At 37.0% G+C, this 21,324-nt stretch overlaps 2 protein-coding genes across 2 annotated transcripts; both read right to left on the bottom strand.

Moving 5' to 3' along the window:
• Window positions 1-1,086: 1,086 nt before the first annotated feature.
• On the bottom strand, window positions 1,087-18,910 carry IPO11 (importin 11). The gene is made up of 4 exons (XM_010289942.1): window positions 18,762-18,910; window positions 9,567-9,662; window positions 6,124-6,208; window positions 1,087-1,395 (listed from the first exon to the last, which is right to left on the bottom strand). The coding sequence occupies exons 2-4, from the start codon at window positions 9,599-9,601 to the stop codon at window positions 1,231-1,233; spliced, it is 285 nt and encodes a 94-aa protein (XP_010288244.1). The 5' UTR covers window positions 9,602-9,662; window positions 18,762-18,910; the 3' UTR covers window positions 1,087-1,230.
• Window positions 16,359-18,281, bottom strand: LRRC70 (leucine rich repeat containing 70). Its single transcript, XM_010289941.1, has one exon. The coding sequence runs from the start codon at window positions 18,279-18,281 to the stop codon at window positions 16,359-16,361; it is 1,923 nt and encodes a 640-aa protein (XP_010288243.1).
• Window positions 18,911-21,324: the final 2,414 nt, after the last annotated feature.

Raw genomic sequence — 21,324 nt, 5'->3', positions numbered from 1 at the left:
CCGCTCGGCTTGGTGTCCTCTGCAAACTTGCTGAGGGTGCACTCGATCCCACTGTCCATGTCACTGATGAAGTTATTTAAGAGTACTGGTCCCAGTACGAACCTCTGAGGGACACCACTCATCACCAGTCTCCATCTGGACATTGAGCTATTAACCACTACCCTCTGGATGCAAAAATCCAACGAACTTCTCATCCACCAACAGTCCACCCATCAAATCCATCTCCCTCCAATGTAGAAAGAAGGATCCTGTGGGGGACCATGTTAAAGGCCTTACAGAAGCCCAGAGAGATGATGTCCATATCTCTTCCCTTGTCCACTGGTGTAGTCACTCCATCATAAAAGGTGACTAGGTTGGTCAGGAAGGCCTTGCCCTTGATGAAGCCATGCTGGCTGTCTCAAATCACCTCTGTCTGCCATGTGCCTTAGCATGGCTTCTAGGAGGATCTGTTCCATGATCTTCCTAGGCACAGAGATGAGGCCAATAGGTTGGTAGCTCTTCTGCTCTCTGGAAAAGCATCCTTAAAAATCTGCCACCTTTTTTCTGCTCCCTTGTCCCCGAGGGCAGTTTCCCAAGAGGTCCTATTGACTAAGTCCCTGAAGAGCTGGAATTTTGCTTTCCTAAAATTCAGGGTCCTGACTTTACTGTTCACCTGCACCATATCCCTCCAGTTTCTTATTCTCAGAGACAATTCAAATGGGAATTATCTGTCTTTCATGAAGGAATATTTCTGCTCAGAGTCTTACTTCTCTCCTAACTCTTTCTGCTTGTATGTCTGAAATGTACAGTCAAGAAGTGGTAATAGGAAGGGGAGAAAGTTATAGGTATACAATATCAAGACAAGCAGCTCCTGATACTGAATTATACTCCTGGATTAATAGACACTTATAATTAATATAGGTTACTAAGTTTCTTCAGAACTCTCAGTTTCTGGCATAGCTTTGTGAATCAAAAAGCCAATAAGGGTACCAAAAAAATGGTACTATCTAGGACAGCACATACCATGGTTGGAATCATGGAAGTGTTACTATAAAACCCTAAGTACATTATGAAAAAATAACATAAAGCATTACCCAAGTTAGCTATAGCAACAACAGAAATTAATTTTTTATTTTTTAAAACAAGTTATTTTCAGCTTGTAGTAAGCTCTTCCATACAAGATGGAAGGCTAGAGTTCTTTCAGATTTTTGGAAAGGAAAATTGGACATACAAAATCTCATTTCTGCTTATTCAGAAGCCCTGTAAAAATCCTTGTAGCTGTGCAACTATTTCTGTATCCACGGTTTCCATAAGTGCCTGAAAACCTTGTTCTCCCAGTAATTCCTGCTGTGCCTTTAGCTTCTCATAGATGAACTGCTGCAAAGACACAGTGTGTACAGGGTCCTTCAGTGCAAGCTGTGGAAAACATGTAAGAGAAAAATATGTAATAATGCATTAGAAACTACTCTACTTACTCATCTGTTTTATAACCTCAGCTAAAGAAAGACATCTGCCTTTTCTTGAACTTAATTGAGAAGCAAGAGGAAAAACTCCTGTAAAGCAAAGGTCAAATTAATTGTTATCAAAAGCAAGTATCAGTTTAAAACTATTTGAAACAGTCTCAAATCACGGACCCAGTCTGCTACAAGATTCAACCCTTCCCTAAGATAAAATAATTTCAAAGCTGTTTTGTTAATTACTGCCAAATCAGGTTCCCATAACTCCGAAAACACACATCAGGTGTTCGCAAGATAAGCACTTTAGAGATGGCATGAACTATGGTCAATTATATTTTACTAATAATGAAGCAAAACACTGAAGAAGTTGAACTAGTTTAGATTATATGACAAACAACAGCTAAAATAAACTGTCCATATGCATAAAGAATAGATACACTTCTTCAGTAGTAGTACCTATACAACCTCATGAGTCCAGCTGGATTATGCAATTTTCTTTTGGGCAGGGAGGGACAGAGTATTTGCCACTATTTCCCACATGTTAACTGCTTCTTAAGGAAAGCAAAAAGGTAAATGAAGGGGCTACATTGACAGAGGACCTGTTCTTAATTTTAGTATCAGAAGACAGGTGTGGGCAGGTTAAGGACACAGGCAGTAATGCAGCATTCGTCCCTCAGTCCATCAGGCTGGATGAAAGGGGGCGGGATGGGGACACCTGGAGCTTGCCACATCATAAAGAAGTAGCATATTGAAATAAATGCGAAATTAACTGCAGAGCCATGATCTGTTCATCTTAGTATCAAAACCAAACAACACTACTATTTATGCTAGAAGGTCAGGAAAAAAAACAGTGGGAAATACTGATTGAAACAGCCATGTAAATGTAAGACAAAGAAAGAATGAAATATCCAAAATCACTGTAATTACCACAAAAGATAAGTTAGTCTTACTTCTTGTGAACAGCTTCAGTGAAAAAAGAGGCTGCTTTTTAGCCTCTTCCACCAGTGCTTCCAAGTTCTTCTTTCTTAGTATTACCTTTCATACTGTAAATCTCTTAATCATTCCCTCTGTATTCCTAATATTGGCTTTTTAGCCTTTGATCCTTCACCATTTTCTGCTGTCCAGCTATTATACATTTCAAAAGTAAGATATGATCTTTTTATTACTTATTCCTAACATTACACTCTTTTCAAAAGAAGAGTAATTGCAATATAGTTTAGTATTCTGTAATAATTCTCAGTAAACGTAATCTGGTCTCCAGAATATAAAGAGACTTTTCTAACAAAATTTCTGAACAACAACTAGTCTAATCAAGGTTTGCCAAGACTAGTGATATCCTTTTGTAAGAGCGTAAGCACAATTGACAGGGTAAAAAAGGACTACCTTGCCAAGCAAAGAGTCTACCAGTTTCTGAACCATACACATTTGTTAACTAACAATTGTAATTTGGGATATCTATATTTCTATATACATTTCTAATTAGCTTCATAACTCTAAACAGTCAGGTGTAAAATTATTGTAGGGAATTTTGGACAGAAAAGCAGGTATTAGAATTGCCATAAACAAGTGTTCTCATCCTTGTGACTGTGACATAGCAGCAACTAGATGAATGGCATGCATTACAAAATCATCTTGGGAAGCACTGCCAAAAAAGCCATTCCTTAACAGCCTTTTAACCTGCAAACGTACATATTTAGTTAACTGTATGACTTACGTGACCCTACCATAAACCCTTGTTTAAGTTAAAGTATTTGGAATTAGTATGGGAAGTCAGAACAATTTCCCTTAAAAAAAATCAACTTCAATAATTTTTTCTTTCTACTCTACCAAGACAAATTAATTTAATCAGCAATTTCATGTTACAAAGTTTATTCTGATACCTAAAAAACAAAAACAAAACCCTAAAGAAAACCAGACTTAAGTAAATGGTAAATAAAACTTTCATTTCTCATATGTCAATGTTCACTATTAAGCCTCAACTTAAGTCCAAATTTTTTCCAATTTTAGCAAGCTACTAGAATACAAACATGTGTAATGCTGTTCTAGCATCCCAATGGTGGTTTTCAAACTCTGAACAAAAGTGCTGTATTGATTTGAAGATAAAGGGTTTGAATTCTTGCTTATTTGAAAAGTTTGCTGGAACTTCAAGTCTGACCTACCTCTAGATTCTCTTACAATAATAATTACAGAGATGCTCTCTACCATCTCTTAGAGGTTATAAACCTCTAGCACCTGCCTCATGGCAGGTGATGATGGGTTTCCAAATAATCCCTCTGAATCATCTCTGCAATACTACTGAAAAGTAATGAATCTTGAAAAAAACAATGAAATTAAGAAGATGACAAAACTTAATATATTACAGAATTCTAAGTGTGAAACAGCCAGCTATTCTTACAATTGAAATAATAGATTGAAAGGAGAAAAACAAGGGATTTTTATAATGCTTAGGAATCTAGAAAACACAGTAACTGTGGAAATAGTTACATCTAGATTATGAGATCAGCAAGAAAAATGAAGCTTTGATGTTCATGTATGACATTTTATTCTCTATAAACCTTCCAAGGAAACAAAGGCTGAAAAAGTGTTTAAGCTGGACGTTAAAGTACAGATGAGGAACAAATCACACGCAATTTGTTAGAGAAAAAAGCAAAGTGAACATGCAAGGGAATGTCATTTCTCCCAAGTAACTAGCAATAGAATGAGAGGAAATGGCCTCAAGTTGTACCAGGGGCGGTTTAGATTAGATATTAGGAAAAATTTCTTTACTGAGAGAGTAGTCAAGCATTAGAACATGCTGCCCAGGAAGGTGGTGGAGTCACCATCACTGGAAGTATTCAAAAGATGTGTGGATGTGGCACTTCAGGACATGGTTTAACGGGCATGGTGGTGTTGAGTTGATGGTTGGACTTGATGATCTTAAAGGTCTTTTCCAACCTTAATGATTCTGTGATATGTTTCCCATGTAAATCAAAGCCTGCATTGTCATGTCCTTGTTGGTTCTGGGTCCTTCTTACCATGGCACAGCCATTTCTCTTTATCCAAATAGCCATTGACTCTGTATTGCATGTGACCCCTGAACAGTTCCCTCATTATAACTTGTGTTCATCAACACTGTACTGGTGCATTGTAAAATTTAAGAGAGAAGAATGATACAGGTCATAAACCAATGTGTCCTACTTTTCATTTTGCCCGATATATCCACATCGAAGGTAGTCCATAGAAAATATAGTAAGTCTAAATTCCTAAATACATATCCAAACCATGAAAGTCAAGCTGTAACTGAAAAATTAAGGTAATTTCTGCAGGAAAGTTATTAAAACTTTAGCCAGTTAGAGAGAAATCAGATCTAAGTAATTAAAAAACTAAGAACATGCAAGGACTGTAGATTTAAATTCACTTTATGTTTTTTAAATCTGATTAACAAAACAAAGGTATCTCTCTCCCTACTGATATACAAATATATCGATCCCTACCACTAAAGATGTATGTGTAACTACCTATATATGTCAAGAGATTATCCAAAACTGCTAAGGATAATAACTATCATTCTGCAACAAACATCTAGAACTTAATTTAAGTCTGCAAGGTGGAAGAAAACGTAACCATATTTAACAGAGACTAGAGATGCTTTTAAGAGTAACTGAATTGTAGGACTATGTAATAAATTTTTAAGGACCACAGAAAATAATATTTCTGTGTTTTATTTAAATCTGAAATTGCAAGATAATAGTAATTTCTCTTAAGGCATTACTAATAGCAGAAGAACATGCATAAGTTTTTGCGTAATTGTCTTTCTTTTAAAAAGGAACCACATACTGAATAGTATTTAAGAGAAAAGCCTACTAACAAACCAAAAGCATCCGGTGGCTTAAAAAGCCCCCAAACCAAAACAAATTAAAACAAATTATCAAAAGTCATCCAAACTCTTTTCTGCCCCTACAAGAAGAAATATAGTACCAAAGGACTATCCGTGAGTATTCTTTCAGATACATGTAGGTCAGTTAAAGCAAATGCATGACAGGGCTACCCACATGTATGCAATCACCCAATTCCATGTTTTGCAATTACTCAATGCCAAGCAGAACAGACTATTTTGTTCCACAGTATTTCTACACTGCAGTTTTCTGTGTATGGAAGCAGCTTCCCTGAACTCTTACAAAAATAAGCTAAGTTATGAAACACTCACAGATTAGATTGGACAAAAATAGCACAACTGCATAGTACCTAATCCATATATCATTATCTAAATAAATGCTCCTTAGTAAGAGTTCTTTACAGTAGAAGGCTATATGGAAGCATATGGATCAACAGCTGTTCAGGTGAAACATGTAATCCAATACAATAAAGATTCTGAAATATGAGAAATTTGGCCTGCCATGACATTTCAGTAAGCTTTGGTTCCCTGTGTTTTTCTACAAAACCTTTTTATAGTGTCTTAGTATTATAATGTCCAGATTTCTTGAACAGATTATGTTTATTTTGGCAATGTTTTCCAAGACTCAGAAGAAAAGCAGAAGCATAAGTGTTGCGGCTGCAAAGTTTGTCATCAAAACATTTTCTTTTTTTTGATTCAAGAGATAAGTTTTCCAAGAACAATGGATGAGATGAATTCAAGGCAAAGAATTTAGTCTGACATGAGTGCATCACATAATCAGTTCTATAATTGAATAACAGATCTAAAACTTACCATTTTTTTCCTTTTGTCTTGTTCTGTGGGAGGTTCCTCATCTTCTGTAGCTTTGGGCTCTTCAAAATGACACATCAACATGCAGCTAAGAATGGGAATAAGAATAGTTTTAACATACATTATCATTAAAAATTTTTTCAAAGCATTTTTAAAAACACAGGACAGATACGAGGGAGTTTGATGAAAATCAGGCAATCTGTTAGCAAGTCATTTTTTTTCTGAGAACAGTGAATCTAGAGAAGCCTGAATGCATGTTCTGTGTCACCTACACCCATGTAACTATCTCAGTTATCCACCACATTTGAGATCAAGTTCTGGTTTAAAAATGCATTTCTGAATATAGAAAATATTCAGCCTATGTGGATTTAAAAAATGAATATAGAAAAACCTCTAGACACTAAAATCTGCAAGACACCAAACAATAATGTTGTAGGTGGACAGAAACTAGTTAGCTTGTGCAGTCATTTATTTAAAGAGGTTTTTGTAGGCAGGTAAAGCTTTTAAACTTCTTGTTTTTTGTTTTGCTCCACCCTCAATTGGTAGGTACCAATACACACAAGTAAGAGCCATATTTTAACTACTATTTTTGTAGTAACTATAAAGCCAGAAAATATGGGGAAAAAGTCATTTAAATACCAGAGGTTCTTCTGTCTCTTGAAACAGTTTGAATGGACTTTATAAAGACATTTGTAAAAGCTATCCTATAGCAAACACGCTTTCCAATCACTTTACATTTTGTATGTTAAAAAAATACACAAATATTCCATCACTTTACCAAATTTTTCCTACAAAATCTGCTTTAAAAACAAAAAGGATTTAAAAATCACTCAGGTGACAACAGTTCGTCTTTGTGTATTAGGTATGTTTTATGGCAGGAAGGACACATAATCCGCATATTTCAAAGCACCAAGACAGATGCACATTATTGCTCATTTTCAGCCCTGTACCGTGCATTTTTAATTGCTGCAATCTACTTAGCTGGAGTAACATTTCACCTGCAAAGTGGAATAAAATGTTACTAAAATGAAAAAAAGTTTTGATTTTATATGAAAACGTTCACTTACTCTGTTTATATATTTGGGTTTCTATTAACACATGCATTTAGAGCTGTATGAAACACTTGTTAAACAGCAGAGAGAGTCAAATGCTAACACAGAAGCCACTTCCAACAAATGGATTACTTATTTTGAAATAATACAGGAAATTCCATGCCTCTTCTCCTTATAAGTGGCATGATTTCTCGCAATTCAGTTTATTAACGAAAAAGGAGACAAAAATATGCCAATTGCCAAAACATACAAGATTGAGTTAACTTTTTCAGAACCTGATAAATTTTAGGTACCACAAAGAGTAATTCAAAAAACTCAGAAAGGAGGGAATAAAAAAAGAGATTATAAAATCGGGAAAACTGTGAAGAGTGGTGAGATAAGAGAAAAGCTGAAGTCTGTAAAGCTTTCTTGTAATTATCATTATAATGCAAAACATAAATGCTAGGAAACATGGCTGAATGTAATCTCTTTGTATTGTAAGCCAGCGCACCTTGTAATCATTGTCATAACCTGATCAAAATTCCACCTAAAAACTGTTGAGACCTTTATCTCTGCATTTGTATTTGGAAAGGCTCTTCCAAGATTTCATTGATCTAACCACAACAGTTTCTTCAAATTTCCACTTTAAATGTATTCATGGCCAGCTTACACTTAAGCCAACACTGTCATTTCATTTGTACAGTCTTCCCTGTGCATGTGTACCCCCCGCTACATCCCTTGGTGGCTGCAGTTCTATATTGCTTTAGTCTTGATTTGCCTATGCTAAACTTGCATGTTGTTTTTGTCTCTGCAGTAATTAGATATTATGACAACCAGTGCAGTACACATTTTTTTTTCTGAACTCGTTCAGGCTTAAATCATTCTTCTTCAACCTGAAGAGCCAGAACAGCACACACGACTCCAGGTAAGTGCTCTCACTCCATTTACTTTCAGATGATGTTGAAATGTATAACACAAATATCAGAATCTTTCAAACAGACCATCTAGTATCTGTCAACAGAAAAACGTCCTTGCTTCAGTGTGCCTATATTTTATAAAGCAAAAACAATGTCCAGAGTTTGGAAAAGTGCATTGACAAGTTCTACAAGCCTTCAATCTTAAAATAGGAAATTAACTAGGTCAAAGTTTTAATTATTTCTCTGTGAGAACTCTTTTCAAGAAGTGATAGCAAAAGGACTCTGTGATGTTGTCTCCAATAGTAAATAGAACACAGCGTCAAAGTACATTCCCAGACTTTGGAGTTACGCCTTCTATACTGAGATTTTGAGAGAGGAGCTAGTGAGGGGGAAGTACTTTTGCAAGCAGTTCTTGGGCATAGTTCAGGCTCAGTGTGAGGGTGGACCATTCTCAGCACACACTTGTGTGCATACCACCTGTCTTAAGCAGAAGAAAACTTAATACATTCTATACAGGCAGTTCAGTGCCAGTTGGCTTCAGTGCCAAACGCGCCCTTAAGCAATTAATTAATTAGTTCAGATACAGTCTGTTCCATCACCAGTTAATTATCTGAAAGTTAGAAAATGTTTGATTCTTGGCAGCCAGTAAATTAGAATATAGTGCCTGTAGGGACATCTTGCAGAGCACCTGTTTTTAATGTCTTACAATTTTCCATCATTGTAAAACTACGTATTCATTACAGAGAAAAAACAACATTAAGATCTCTGACCTAAAAAGGCCTTATTACTGGGTTTTTTTTTTTTCACTTTGCTAGTATTGATGGAATACTACCAGTAACCTGGGGGTGAGCAGGAGATGAATGAGTCTGGTGCTGGGTGGCAGTGCACTCTGAGCACCCGTGACACCACCTTCCTGCCACAAATGAACTCCCTCTCCTGGCTCTGTAAACTGTCTTTTGGGGTGTGCTCTGTAGATGCAGGTGTGTTAAGTGGAACAACTGAAGGGGGAGAATTGTCCTCGTGGGATAGGTTTTCAAGTGGGACAGGTTTTCAAGTTCTCCAGGCCATGAAGTATTGTACACTGGGCCCACTCAATGATGCTGAGGCATTTAGGAAAAGATCTTGGTTAAACTCCAGATGCCACAAAGAAACTCTGAGCTACCACCCTATCAACATACAAGCTTGTTGGATTGTAATTTTTGATATAATAGTCAAGATAACAAAAAGCAAATCTAAGCATATGAGCATTAAGACATTATTTAGTAGATAATTTAATGAAAAACGTAAAATCACTGTCATTTTAAGCCCTCCCTCCTACATTACAATTATTTTTTCTTAAGACCATAAATCTCCTATCTTACTAAAACATTCACTCATGTGAAAACAGAACTCTTACAAGCATGTTTTAACTGCCTACAGATTCTTCCAATCAAAACATTATGTATAAAACAGTACTACTACTGTTAAACCAGAAAAATTAATTAGATTTTCCACTTACTCTTTGTATGTTCCTGTTTCAGGATCTTCAGTCATAACATCATGCAGCCCTTCCACTGAAATGTTGATGATACCACAAAATTTATCTTGGATAACACTAGGAAAGAACAAAATTTATCTTGGATAACACTGGGAAAGAACAGGAAAGTGACTTAGCTAAAGGAACTAAACAGGAAATTTGCTCAATAACTGTAAAGCACATTTACTAAGGAGTATTTTCATCGCTTACTGCTTAGCTGAGTGTGCTATCAAACAGACAATTCAATCTTTTTAAAGTTACACAAAGGCTTCAAAAATATGCAAGAAACATTATTCTTAAATAGACTAAAACCTCACTTACCACTTCTAAAAACTCGGGAGATAATTGCAAATGGAATAAAAGAAAAAATACATTAGCACAGGACTCAAGAAATGAATGGGGTGGGCATGCTGCTGCTAGTAGGGAGTAGTAGCGTCACAGTACTGGCTTCTATTCCTAACATATTTAGACGTTTTCTCCCATCACGACTCAATGCAAAATCTAGACACAAACCCTTGAGCAAAGCACAGCTTGTAAAGACGGTACACTCTGCTAGTTTTCTCTGAGCAGCCTTACAAGTATTTCTTCACCCTCCTAGGCAGTTGAATGACAACCCATAGAGGGTGAAAAGTATCAGCACCCAGTTCTGCATGATCACCCCTTCCCCGACTATAGAGAGGAAGGCAGGGTAGGATTTCCCTGCTTAAACACAGGCACCTCCTGCCATTTCAAACACTAGGCTATTTAAGACAACTGCAAAAGGGGTGGTAGTTATCAAAAGAGTGCACCTTTCCCCAGTATGAGCTGAAGGCCAGACTGGATACCCCCACAATGTCCAAAATGACACTAAACACTTACGTTTCAAACATTTGCCCCTGCATTGAGAACTGATGTGCCTAGAGGCTAAGGGCATAGAAACGTGATCTTCCCATGATCGATAAAGTAGGTGCCACCAGCTCCTAGTTAATGGAAAGCAGCTGTGACTGCTGTCTCTGCTGAATTTCCTGCTACTGTGGGTCTAATGCCAGAGGTGCCCTACTGTGGGACTTCGGTGCATGGACTCCTACTCTGTGAACTACGAAAGGGTGAAAGCATACTGCAAGTGAAAAGATGTTCACCTCAGGAAGACTGCAAAAGTTGCAGCTACAAGCAGCAAAGAAACAGAAGTGGCCTAACTGGTGATGGTAAACTATAACTCTCTTTGGGGGACTGCCATTGACTGAAGCATTTTATTACTCTCTGTTTAGAATTTCGGGCTTAATATTCACCAGGAGATGCTGCTGCTGTCCAGTAGGCACAAGCAGACATGTTCCATATTTGTCTAAAGGTACTGAATACTAAGTTCATGTGTTGTAGTTTGATCCCTTATGCATTAGCATAGACACATCTATTTCTTAATATTCTTACCTTTCCTTTTTTTATTTGGGATAAAAACTGAAAAACTGGATAAAGTGTAGCTCCTTGTACATTAGTAATTGCATTTGAAAAACTTGCTTGTCAGACATACAAAAAAATATTATGTATATGACATGCAGACTTTATATAGCAATGGATGGTTTGGAAAAAATGTGTATCAAGTTAGAGTACTAAGCATATAAAATATTTCTTTTAGATTTGTTTTGATAAAATTGTTATTCAATTCATGATCGTTTTGTTTCCAAAGGATTGGTTTTGTTCCCTTTTTTACTCAGCTACTGTCAAATGCCAGGATCTGAACTCTATTTTGCATAATGAAATTTGAAGCTCCTAAATTCCACAAGATTAAAGTTGACACAATTTTCATTGTCTGGCTTATTCTTATTACTATTGTCAAGCACCTCTGTTAAAAGAGACTTTCTCCCTTGCAAAAAGCTTCCCCATCTCATTTAGAACAGCAAAGTGTTACATGTTGTGAGACTGAATCACTGTGGGGTTCTGCAGACAGCAAGCAAACAGCCTACCGGCCACAGGGCACCGCTGAGAAGGTGAGCACTGCCTGCTTGGCAGTCTGCAGAACACGCCCTTGGAGACACAGCAGGTTTCTTCACTTGAGTCTGAGGCTCCTACCTAGCACACCTCCCACTAAAGCTCTTTTGCCTCATACTTTTTTTGAAACACATCTCTGGGAAAATGCCACTAGTGTGGTCAATATTTCCCAACATAAGAAAGGAAACAGCTGTCCTCAGATTCATGTCAATAGAGGGCAAGGGGCATTCAACCCAGGATGAAAGCAAACGCTTTGCGCCATGGAAAGTAACCTACGCCCTATACACATGCACCATTTAATTAATAATTACAGGTTTCTACCCATTACCTGGTAGTTCTATTTCTTCCTTCCAAGCTGCATGAAGAATCCCTAACAGCCACAGAAATTTTACATTGGGAGGGAGGAAAGGTGTTCTACTCAATGAAGGCATAGTCTCTTTCACCAGCTGCAGGGCTAATTATAGTCAATCCATTCAGGGAAGTTACTTTAATTAACCAACATGTAAATAAATACTGTAGGCATAGTGCTCATTAACTTTACAGTTTTTTTTCTGAGCTCGTAGATTGATAGGAAGAGCACACAGGGAGGCACATTTCAGTAACTTGAGTTTCCAAGGATCTGTGAAATTTCCAGAAGAAATTGAGGATAGTGGTTGAAGACCCAAAATACTGTTCTTGATAGTTAGCTCCAATGCACAGAGAGAAGTCATTAATTTCTTTACTTGGAGACGATGTTTTTACTTTATGGAATAAAGGAAGAATAATATTTTACTTCTTTCTTCAGTGAAGGATGGAAAATTCACAGTAATTCTTCTTTTTTTTTGAGGAAAGCAAAGCTCAAGAATGTAGAAGACTTTTCCAGATGGGGTCACTGTTGCCTGCAGCTTTCAGTAAAGATAATACCTTCTCTTTTCTCCCCCTTCTTTTTCTGTTAAAATGGGACATGAAGTTTCCTCCTACCAAAGACTCACTGAAATGTTTACCAAGTATGGAATCATTAAACAATGCAACTATTTTTAGGTCACAAGATGCATGCTGGTGAAAAATAAAGACAGCATAGGCTCACTGTGCTTTGAAAAGAAGCCGCCTCAATTAAAGTTCAATGGTAATATAAAATGCATCAAGACTTATTTTTACAGAAGAGAAAGACAGCCCTGCAAATCAACGTAATTCCTTTTTAAAGAGACTAAAATTAACACCCTTGTTTCAAGAAATACATTAGAAAGTCATATGAGTAGATCCAGAAAAGACAGGGACACTGTATTTAGATGAAGTTTCAAAATGGAACAGTTAACACTGTCCATATCAAAACCTTAACTTGGGAGGAAGGCCCCATTTAAGCAGTTCCCCCCTTGAATTGCATATAATCCAGATCAGCAATCAAACAAACAGCAGCATCAAGTTACAACTGGTTTTATAACTACCCAGTTTCTCTTAGTTATTGGGACAAAACCTCATCTGGTATGCAGCAAAAATTATCAAAAGACAGGCCCAGAGTTAGAGGATTATAGCTTTTATAAACTTGTTAGGATCTAAGCCACTCCAGCACCCAGTTTCAAAGATGCAATTAACACATACTAATTTTTTTATTGCAGAAAGGATCTTTTATGCTGTCTGCAAATAAATTTCCCCTCACCTATAATGAAAACAAATTGTAGCAAATTTTTAGCAGCTTGTACATGAATAATCTCAAACCTTTTATTTCAAAGTTTGCATAGTTTGTCAGATAAAAATACAAAAGATTTACAAAGGAAAAAACAGACTGCATCTGTTCTGAAAAAAGGAATACTCTTTTTTTCCTAATTCTGTCTGTCATTTCTAATACACAGAGCTATCTATTCAACATTATGATTACCCTGAGGTTTTATACCCAAAAAAATCAGAAATTGGATTTCAATTACATAGACAGCCACTGTAAATAAAATTTTATCATCAGCTTAATAAAACAGATATCATGATAAATTTTTAGGGCTACTTAAGTAAAACGGTCCCCATGTCTGCTATGCATCTTCCTCAGCCTATCAAAAAGGGAAGAAAAATTCTGCATGGCAAAACACACTTTTTTAGAGATTAAAAGGAAGAGGAGAAAAACCTTGTTTGCTTTTCTGCATTCACCAGGATGAAGCAGTAAACACTAAAAAAGGGAAAAGCTTAATTTTGTATCTTTAGTATTGTACTGTAGATTTGAGAAAGATTAATTAAGTCTTTATTCTTATCTCATTAGCCAAGGGAAGAGGTGGAGTGGGACAAATGGAGACTACTTTGCACATACCGCAAGCAACATAAATGATTATTACACACACACCTGCCCCACCTTAGGACCTGCACAGTGCTAAGCAGCTCCTAAAAGTAATGTAGCAGCTAAGACAACATTTCCAAGGGGTGTCCTATGGCTGACCATAAACCTGATGACCATAAAGTGCCCTTTTGCTTCATGAGGCAGACTCAACTAAGTCTTCTAACATGTTCTCTAATGATTTTAATAGCTAGACACATGAAGCACAGGTGTACATGAAAGGATCCATTTCCTACTGTGAACATTTACATACAAAAACTACTAACTGCAAAGGAAAGGCATATCCCGCACAACTGCATAATGAATCTCTCAATTCCTTGTTAGTCTAATCCAAATCATTGGTAAGCTGGATATTAGAGGCTGACTCCACTCCAAACGATGGCTTCCAACTGCTCCAACTCTTTGCTTGCCCAAACAACTCTGACAGCATCGGTTTCCTTTCATGCGCCATCATTACAGATGGTGAGGCTCATGCCTGGCAAATGACTCATACAGCAGCTCGTCAGTGGAAAAGATGCACTTTCAGAGGGAAACTCTCATGCTCTTCTGTAGAGAGCAGCTACGGAAATCATCCTTAAACAACAGAGCTGTCCCCTGCCAGATTTCCGACAGCATTTCTAACTAGTTAAGTAAGATCTCAATGCTTCGACTCACTTTTAAGTCCATTATTTCTGAAGGCATCCATATAAAATTGAGGTTTTGCCCAAGCAGCTGAATTGTGTTCCATAAAAGTATTTGACCTATTATACAGTAAGTTACAGTAAAATACAGTATTACAATGTAGTAAATTGATATTTCATTATATTCAATAGAGATCCATAACACGAGCAACAGAGGCACACTTGCACATTCACACCCACACGGTGCAGCCAAGGTCTGTCTATGTACTGGTAGCAGATAAGATGTCTGATTCCTGGAAATGAGCTGGAGATGGGCAAACAGGACAATAGGCAGCAGCACAACACGGCCACGCACATGAATTACACCGGCAGAAAGCAGGTAGGCGAGAAGAGGAACCTCGAGGGCAGTTCTGGTTCATCTGGAGAACTCCCCTGTCTCCAGCTGGATTCTAGAACAGCAAGATACTTCTAGACAACTTAAATTGACGTCATGGAGTCAAACTACCAAAATATTGTTCTGCATTTTTTCTTGAGCAAAATGATCTAACTGTAAACTGTGTTGCTTATAAGCCAAGTGGTTGAAGTCTTTAGGGCACAGGCCTGTAGAAGACAAACAGTACCTACAAAAGTAATTCCTTTTCAGCTACCTGAAAATTTTACGAGATTAGACTACTTGGAAGACATTTTTATGACTTTTTTTCCTCAATAGAGTTTGAATTATTGGGGTAGGAAAGAAAGTAAGAAGAAAGTAAGTAAGAAAGAAAAAAAAGAAATGCCAGAAATTCATGTTGAAAATATGCTACAACAGACTAGACATATCCTGACAACAATGTAAACAGAACATCAATATTCAAAATAGAAATAGAAATAAAAAGTTTAAACAGATGCAAACTATATAGTAAAATAATATCCATCTTTTGAAGATGAAGCCTAAAATAAGGTCTTCACTAAAAAATGTACTTTGACCTGACATTTCCAAATACACACCACAAATACGTAAATATCTTCAGCAATTAATTGAGAATTATGTATTTTAAGTGTAGTACATTTCTTCAGTTTATAGCTCTTATCTAGCCAAACCTCCCTCAAACTATTACTATATAGATGACAAACTATCTTCTATTGACAGTAACCAGCTCTTATTACCTTAGACATAATAAACTTGGTCAATTTTTCAATCCAACAGAAATTTCGTTTCCCTGTTAACTCCAATGCCAGCTATTATCATAAAATAATACAGATACACACTAACAAAAAATTCACTTTAATATATTCATTATACAGACTGAATACACAACGTTGTCTATTAAAATATGTCAAAGGTATGAATAAAACTTGTTATTGTTTTAAATTTTTCTTCAAGAGTTTGAACATGCTAGATGTAAATATGCTCACTTTTTTCCCATTGTGACGATTATTAATAATAGAGGCAGAGTAGAAACTGCATTACAATAAATAAATGAAGCATTGCATATTTTTTTACTCCCCCAGATTTCTGGGATTCATAATCCTGCTAAAAACTGATGTTTTGCTTGCTTCAAACTAGCTATGAAATTTCTGTAGAAACTTACAATAATAATTACTGCAAAATAAAAATAAATACATGTGTGCTTCATACTGCACGTATACATGAGTTATAGGTGAAAGAGTCCTACAACAGGGACAGAGGATAATACACCTATCCATGTCAGGTTTAAATGACATCTAATAAAAATCAATAAACTTCAAAACATTCAGGAAGCAAATGATGATGCAGAACCCAAATTATACCATTTTTCACAATTCTCTGAACCAGCTGATTTTAAGCAGTGAAGGTATTTTTAGAAAATTGAGTTCTTGATTTCTTGGCATTTCAGAACACAATAAAGTTAACATCAAATCAAATGAGATAAATTACAATGATGAATGTTCAAACAATATGACCTGTGCCTGACTTTCAGAAGCTGTTCGCTTGAGCAGCCTTATTTGGTCCAGTTCTGAATGCCCCATTGAATTCCGAGTTAGAGACTGTACTTGGTCAGTTATGTTGTACCTGCCAGGCTGATAAAACCCATAATACTCTATTCTCTTTTCCCCGGAGTTTTCCAGCACCCTTAGTTTCTGCCTAAACTGAATAATTTTACAGGTTAAGAACAGGATCACAGCACAAGCCAGAATGAAAAAGGCTAGTAAAATGTCAAAAGCCTGATTCAGCTTTTCAACCTGTTGTGTACAAAGTAGGGATGTTTTTAATGATACAGGAGTAGCATCTGTTGGAACTAAACCTTCTTCTACGGTTCTGTTAACAGGTATAATCTGTGCTGGTATTTGCACCGGTAATGTTGATAATACTGTAGTTGCCCGTGATGGAATTTCAGCAGCAGTTTCTTCATAGGGCAATGGGTTAGCAGATGTAGCTGTGGCTCCTTCCCAGAAAGCAACATATTCAGTTTCTGCATTGACGAACTGTTCAAATGTGTTGTGCTTGTCTCCTTTATGCCACGCCATCAGCAAAGTGGTAGTGCTGTGATGGACACCTACGGATCCTAGACTCCAGGCTGTTTCTGGGCTGGCAGTAGGGTGACTGCAGTTTGCAAACTGAGTCCACTTAATGTAGTGCAAAGGTCTACCACGCATACTCAGGGGATTCTGACAATGAATTTTTACAGAAATAGGAGAGGATGCTAGCCAATTAAGTAACCCGAGCATTTTGCAGCTGCAGTTCCAAGGATTATAATTTACCTGTAGATGAGTTAAAGACACTAAGGGCTTGAACACTTCAGGCTGTAACTCTGTAATGTTATTAAATGCTAAACTGAGTATTTTAAGTGACTGTCCCATTTTTTCAAAGGTACCATTGCCAATACTGGTTATTTTATTTCTGTCTAGCTGCAAATACATTAAATTGTTCAGTAAAGTAAAAGTACTGGAATTTATATTTTCTAAATCATTATAACTTAAGATTAACTGGCTAAGGTTGTTTAATCCAAAAAATCCATTTACAGCAATGCATTTTAGCTTTACATTTTTTAAAGACAGATATCTAAGCTTGTTAAGTCCTTTAAATGCAAAAGGATGTATTGATCCAATGGGATTGTGAGACAAAGAAAGCCTTTCAAGATTTTTGAGCCTTCCAATAGCATTTGATGGCACAAGTGTTAAGTTGTTACCTTCAAGGAACAAATATGCAAGGTTTTCAAGATGATGAAATGCTGAATCTGATATCCGTGAAATCTTATTATTGGCTAGGTTAAGTGTCTGGAGACTTATCATTCCCAAGAAAGTCCCACTTCCAAGGACACTGAGACGATTTCTTTGAAGTGTTAAATATTTAACAGAAAGGAGATCACTAAATAATCCTCTGGGAACAAAAGCTATTTGATTATTCTGAAGGTATAAACAATGAAGATTGGAAAGACCTTCAAAGATTCCTGGATCCAGGCGTTTAATATTATTGTTATTTAGATGCAAGTAGCACAGTTTGGGGAGTTCCACAAAAGCTTTTGGGTGTACATACGAAATACAGGAGTTATCCATGTAGAGTGCAGCAAGCTTCTGAAGGCCTCTTAGTTCATTTGGAGTGACATGCGATATATTATTCCCACTGAGGTACACAAGAATTGTCGTTTTTGGAAAGTTCCGTGGGATGCTCGAAAGCCCTAAATTACGACAGCTAACTTGTCTCCCTGTGCAGAGCTGGCAAGCAGCGGGACAGCCAAGAGCGTCCTTCTGGAGCAGCAACAAAAGAAAACAATTAAGGATATACAGGAATGCTCCGGGGCAGGGTGGAGAACTTTGCAGACCACACATATCCCTGTCTTTGGCCTTCTCACTCATCTCTGACTTTGCTAGTAGAGATAAAAAGAAGTTTATAAATATTATTAATTCAAAAATTTAAAGATTCTACGTGTACAGTCTTTAAAATAAGCATTTTAAAGGTATTTTACATATTCTCCTTTGATGCCAAATAAACAGTTTAAAAATAAACCTTATATTTACTAAGTTTGAACTGCAGTGAAAAAATTTTCAAACTAAATGAACAATGAAACAAATGTACTGCCAGCCTAGCCAGAAAATATTTAATTGGTTGCAGCACAAAAGCAACTAAGCTGCCAAAATAACAGCTTCTAGTAAATTCAAAATACTGCTTATTAGCTATTTTTTTGTAGCTAAGAATGACAACAAAATGCTTCAATAGCATTCAAGTAGAAATACCAAATGGAAACAAGTTTCCTTTCACTGGCAGCTCATTTATAATTTGAATTTTACTTTTATAAAGCTGAGTTATGCTCAAAGTAAATAAAAACGATTCCTTACCCCAAATCTGAAGTTCATTGTTTCTGTTATTTTGCCGTTTTGCAGTTCATTGGACTAAGTTACAAGCTGACCGACTACCCTCATCTGTGAAACCTTTGTAAAGGCAGTATTGCCGTGTACTAGCGCTAACATTTTGCCACAGGATTTGCAATTGCTCGCTCAGGAAACTAAGAAAGAAGTGGTTAAAGTCAGGTTGCCATGGATACAGGAAACCCTGGGACAGGAAGCCATTTTATCTATGCTTCAGAAGTATTGTTGGAAAGGAAATCTCAATGATTTGTTTCTAGAAAACCAAGAACTATCTTAGTTTGTCACTGTTGCTGTTTTGGGGGTTTTTAAACTACTGTTTTTAACTAGGAGAGGTCAAAAGAGTTTCACCTAAGTTGGGTATAACTTTTAGCATACAGCATACCTATTTGTAACAGCACTATTGCATTATCTGTACATCCTTGGTCTTTCAGCCAGAGTCTGAAATGTTTTATTAAATCAACAGCAACACTTACACTGTTCTGTCTCTGCCTGTGGAGCCAAACTGCTGCCACCACACACACTCCAGCGGCCCAAGCAGAGAGGGAGAAGATGGAGGTCTGGAGGGCAGAGCCCTGGTGCCTCCTGCACTCCGGCAAGGCACACCCTGCCAGCAATCCCAGGGAAGCCACGAAATCTTGGAGATGAGAACTACAGGATGTGGTACTAAACTGCTGTGTATCTGTTGTGTTTCAGACTTGATGCAGGCACTTTGTTAAGTCTCACTGTCGGCCGCTTCTTTTAAAGCCAATTTATCCGCAGAGGGCTGTGTATATTCTGACAGCCACAACCTTTGGTCCACAGCTTTCATTTCCTGCAGCGTCCCTTGTGCAGATAAACACTTAGTGCAAACATGTGCTATAAATACACCCCTTGCTTAAGTACCGGAGATTACATCCTCAGTTTATCCATCACAGGGAGTAAATACCTGCAAAGTCCAGTCACATCATCTCAGGGGGAAAGGGGAAGTAACAAAATGAGATGGTAAATTAGCTACAAATAGCGATGGAACTACAACATCACAATTTCTACTGTAACGAGACCTTCTGCTCAGCAAAACAAAGATGACAGAGCCCATCAGAAGCCATAGCCAAGGAAGAGACACAACAGCGGAAGAATCAAGTCACTTTGGCCACAATGAACTCATACAAGAAGCACGAGTTCACATAAGGGGTGAAATATCACCCAAATATCTTTATCTCTAATAATCCAAGCCAAAATGCACAAAGCTCATGAGCGAAGGAAGCAGAACAGACAAGGACACGCTTTTGAAAAGGTTTTCTTCCAAATTTTGAAAAAACTCCCTTACATTTCTGAAGTTTTTAAAAAAATGTTTTTGACCATAGGTAACAGGCTTTTTATGTTTGAAATCTGTAAAATATTCAATATCAAGAGAAATACTCCTCCAATTTTTCAACTTGAGCTGGCCAAAATTACCTAGAGTTTGGATGGAGGGGAATGTTTTAAAAAAAAGGACAAAAATTCTATCAGAGTCTTACAATATTTAGTCTAAAGAAAGAAATCCGGAGAACCTATCTCTTACAATATTTAAAGAAAGAAATCAGCACGACCAGTAAAATTGTTCCATGGGCCACTTTAGACGAAGCCTGTATCAGTTACAACGCAGAATTTGAACTGCATTTGGTTCTTTTCTCTGAGACCATTAAAACAACAGGAACACTAACTGTTCTTTAGATTTAACTATTTATTTTCACATTTTAATCTTTCATGGTATTTTATGTAACTGTTGATATAAAGGAAAGTAAAATAAAATGGCATATCATTTCCTTAAAAGGAAAACACTGCAATAGTTTTGAACAGTTCCCAGGATGATTAGGGAAGTATCCCAGATATGGCAGAGGCAGGGGAACAGTAAGAGTCATTGAAAAAGATTATCCAGGTCAAATAGAGTCAGATGAGGGGAAAAACAGAAACTGACCAAAAATGAAAAATTATTTCAAACAGGAAGTTATCTCCCACCTATGCTTCACTACCTTTAGCCTATCTATGCTGAAATTTACTTGGGTAAAGAAATAAAAAAATATTTCTTCCAAGATGTGCTGTGTGAAACCATCCTATAGGGCTAAAAGAAGCAAGTCCCAATCTAAAAAAGTTTTAAAAGACAAATGTTAATAGATGTCCCTTTTTGCAAAATGCCAAAATTAACATAGTTGGAAAGACTGAAGGAATTGCTGAAGCTTTATGGGATATCAGATAGCACGAAGTTTAAAGAAACCAAGAGAATAGTGGCCAGTGAAATGAAAGCTGGTGCCCAGTAAGTGGCTGAATGTCTCTGTGGTCTTGTACTAAAGGCATCTTATGAATATTCATAAAAATTTTGCTCAACCCTCGCTGCCACTGCGGTTCTGAGCGCATCACTGACCCTTCCAATTCTTGGATACCATCTACAAAATGAGGAGGAAAAATCTTAATCCAGGTCATGGTTGCCTTCATTTGGATTTGGAAATGTGGAGAAAATCCTGTCTTGCACTTTGTAATTACTGCACCTGAAGGCCTCCAGATCTGATCAGATTTT

The sequence above is a fragment of the Phaethon lepturus genome, unplaced genomic scaffold, assembly GCF_000687285.1.
Source record: "Phaethon lepturus isolate BGI_N335 unplaced genomic scaffold, ASM68728v1 scaffold14046, whole genome shotgun sequence".
NCBI classification, from domain to species: Eukaryota; Metazoa; Chordata; class Aves; order Phaethontiformes; family Phaethontidae; genus Phaethon; species Phaethon lepturus.
The sequence above is the reverse complement of the archived record's forward strand: the minus strand, read 5'-3'. Positions and strand labels throughout refer to the sequence as shown.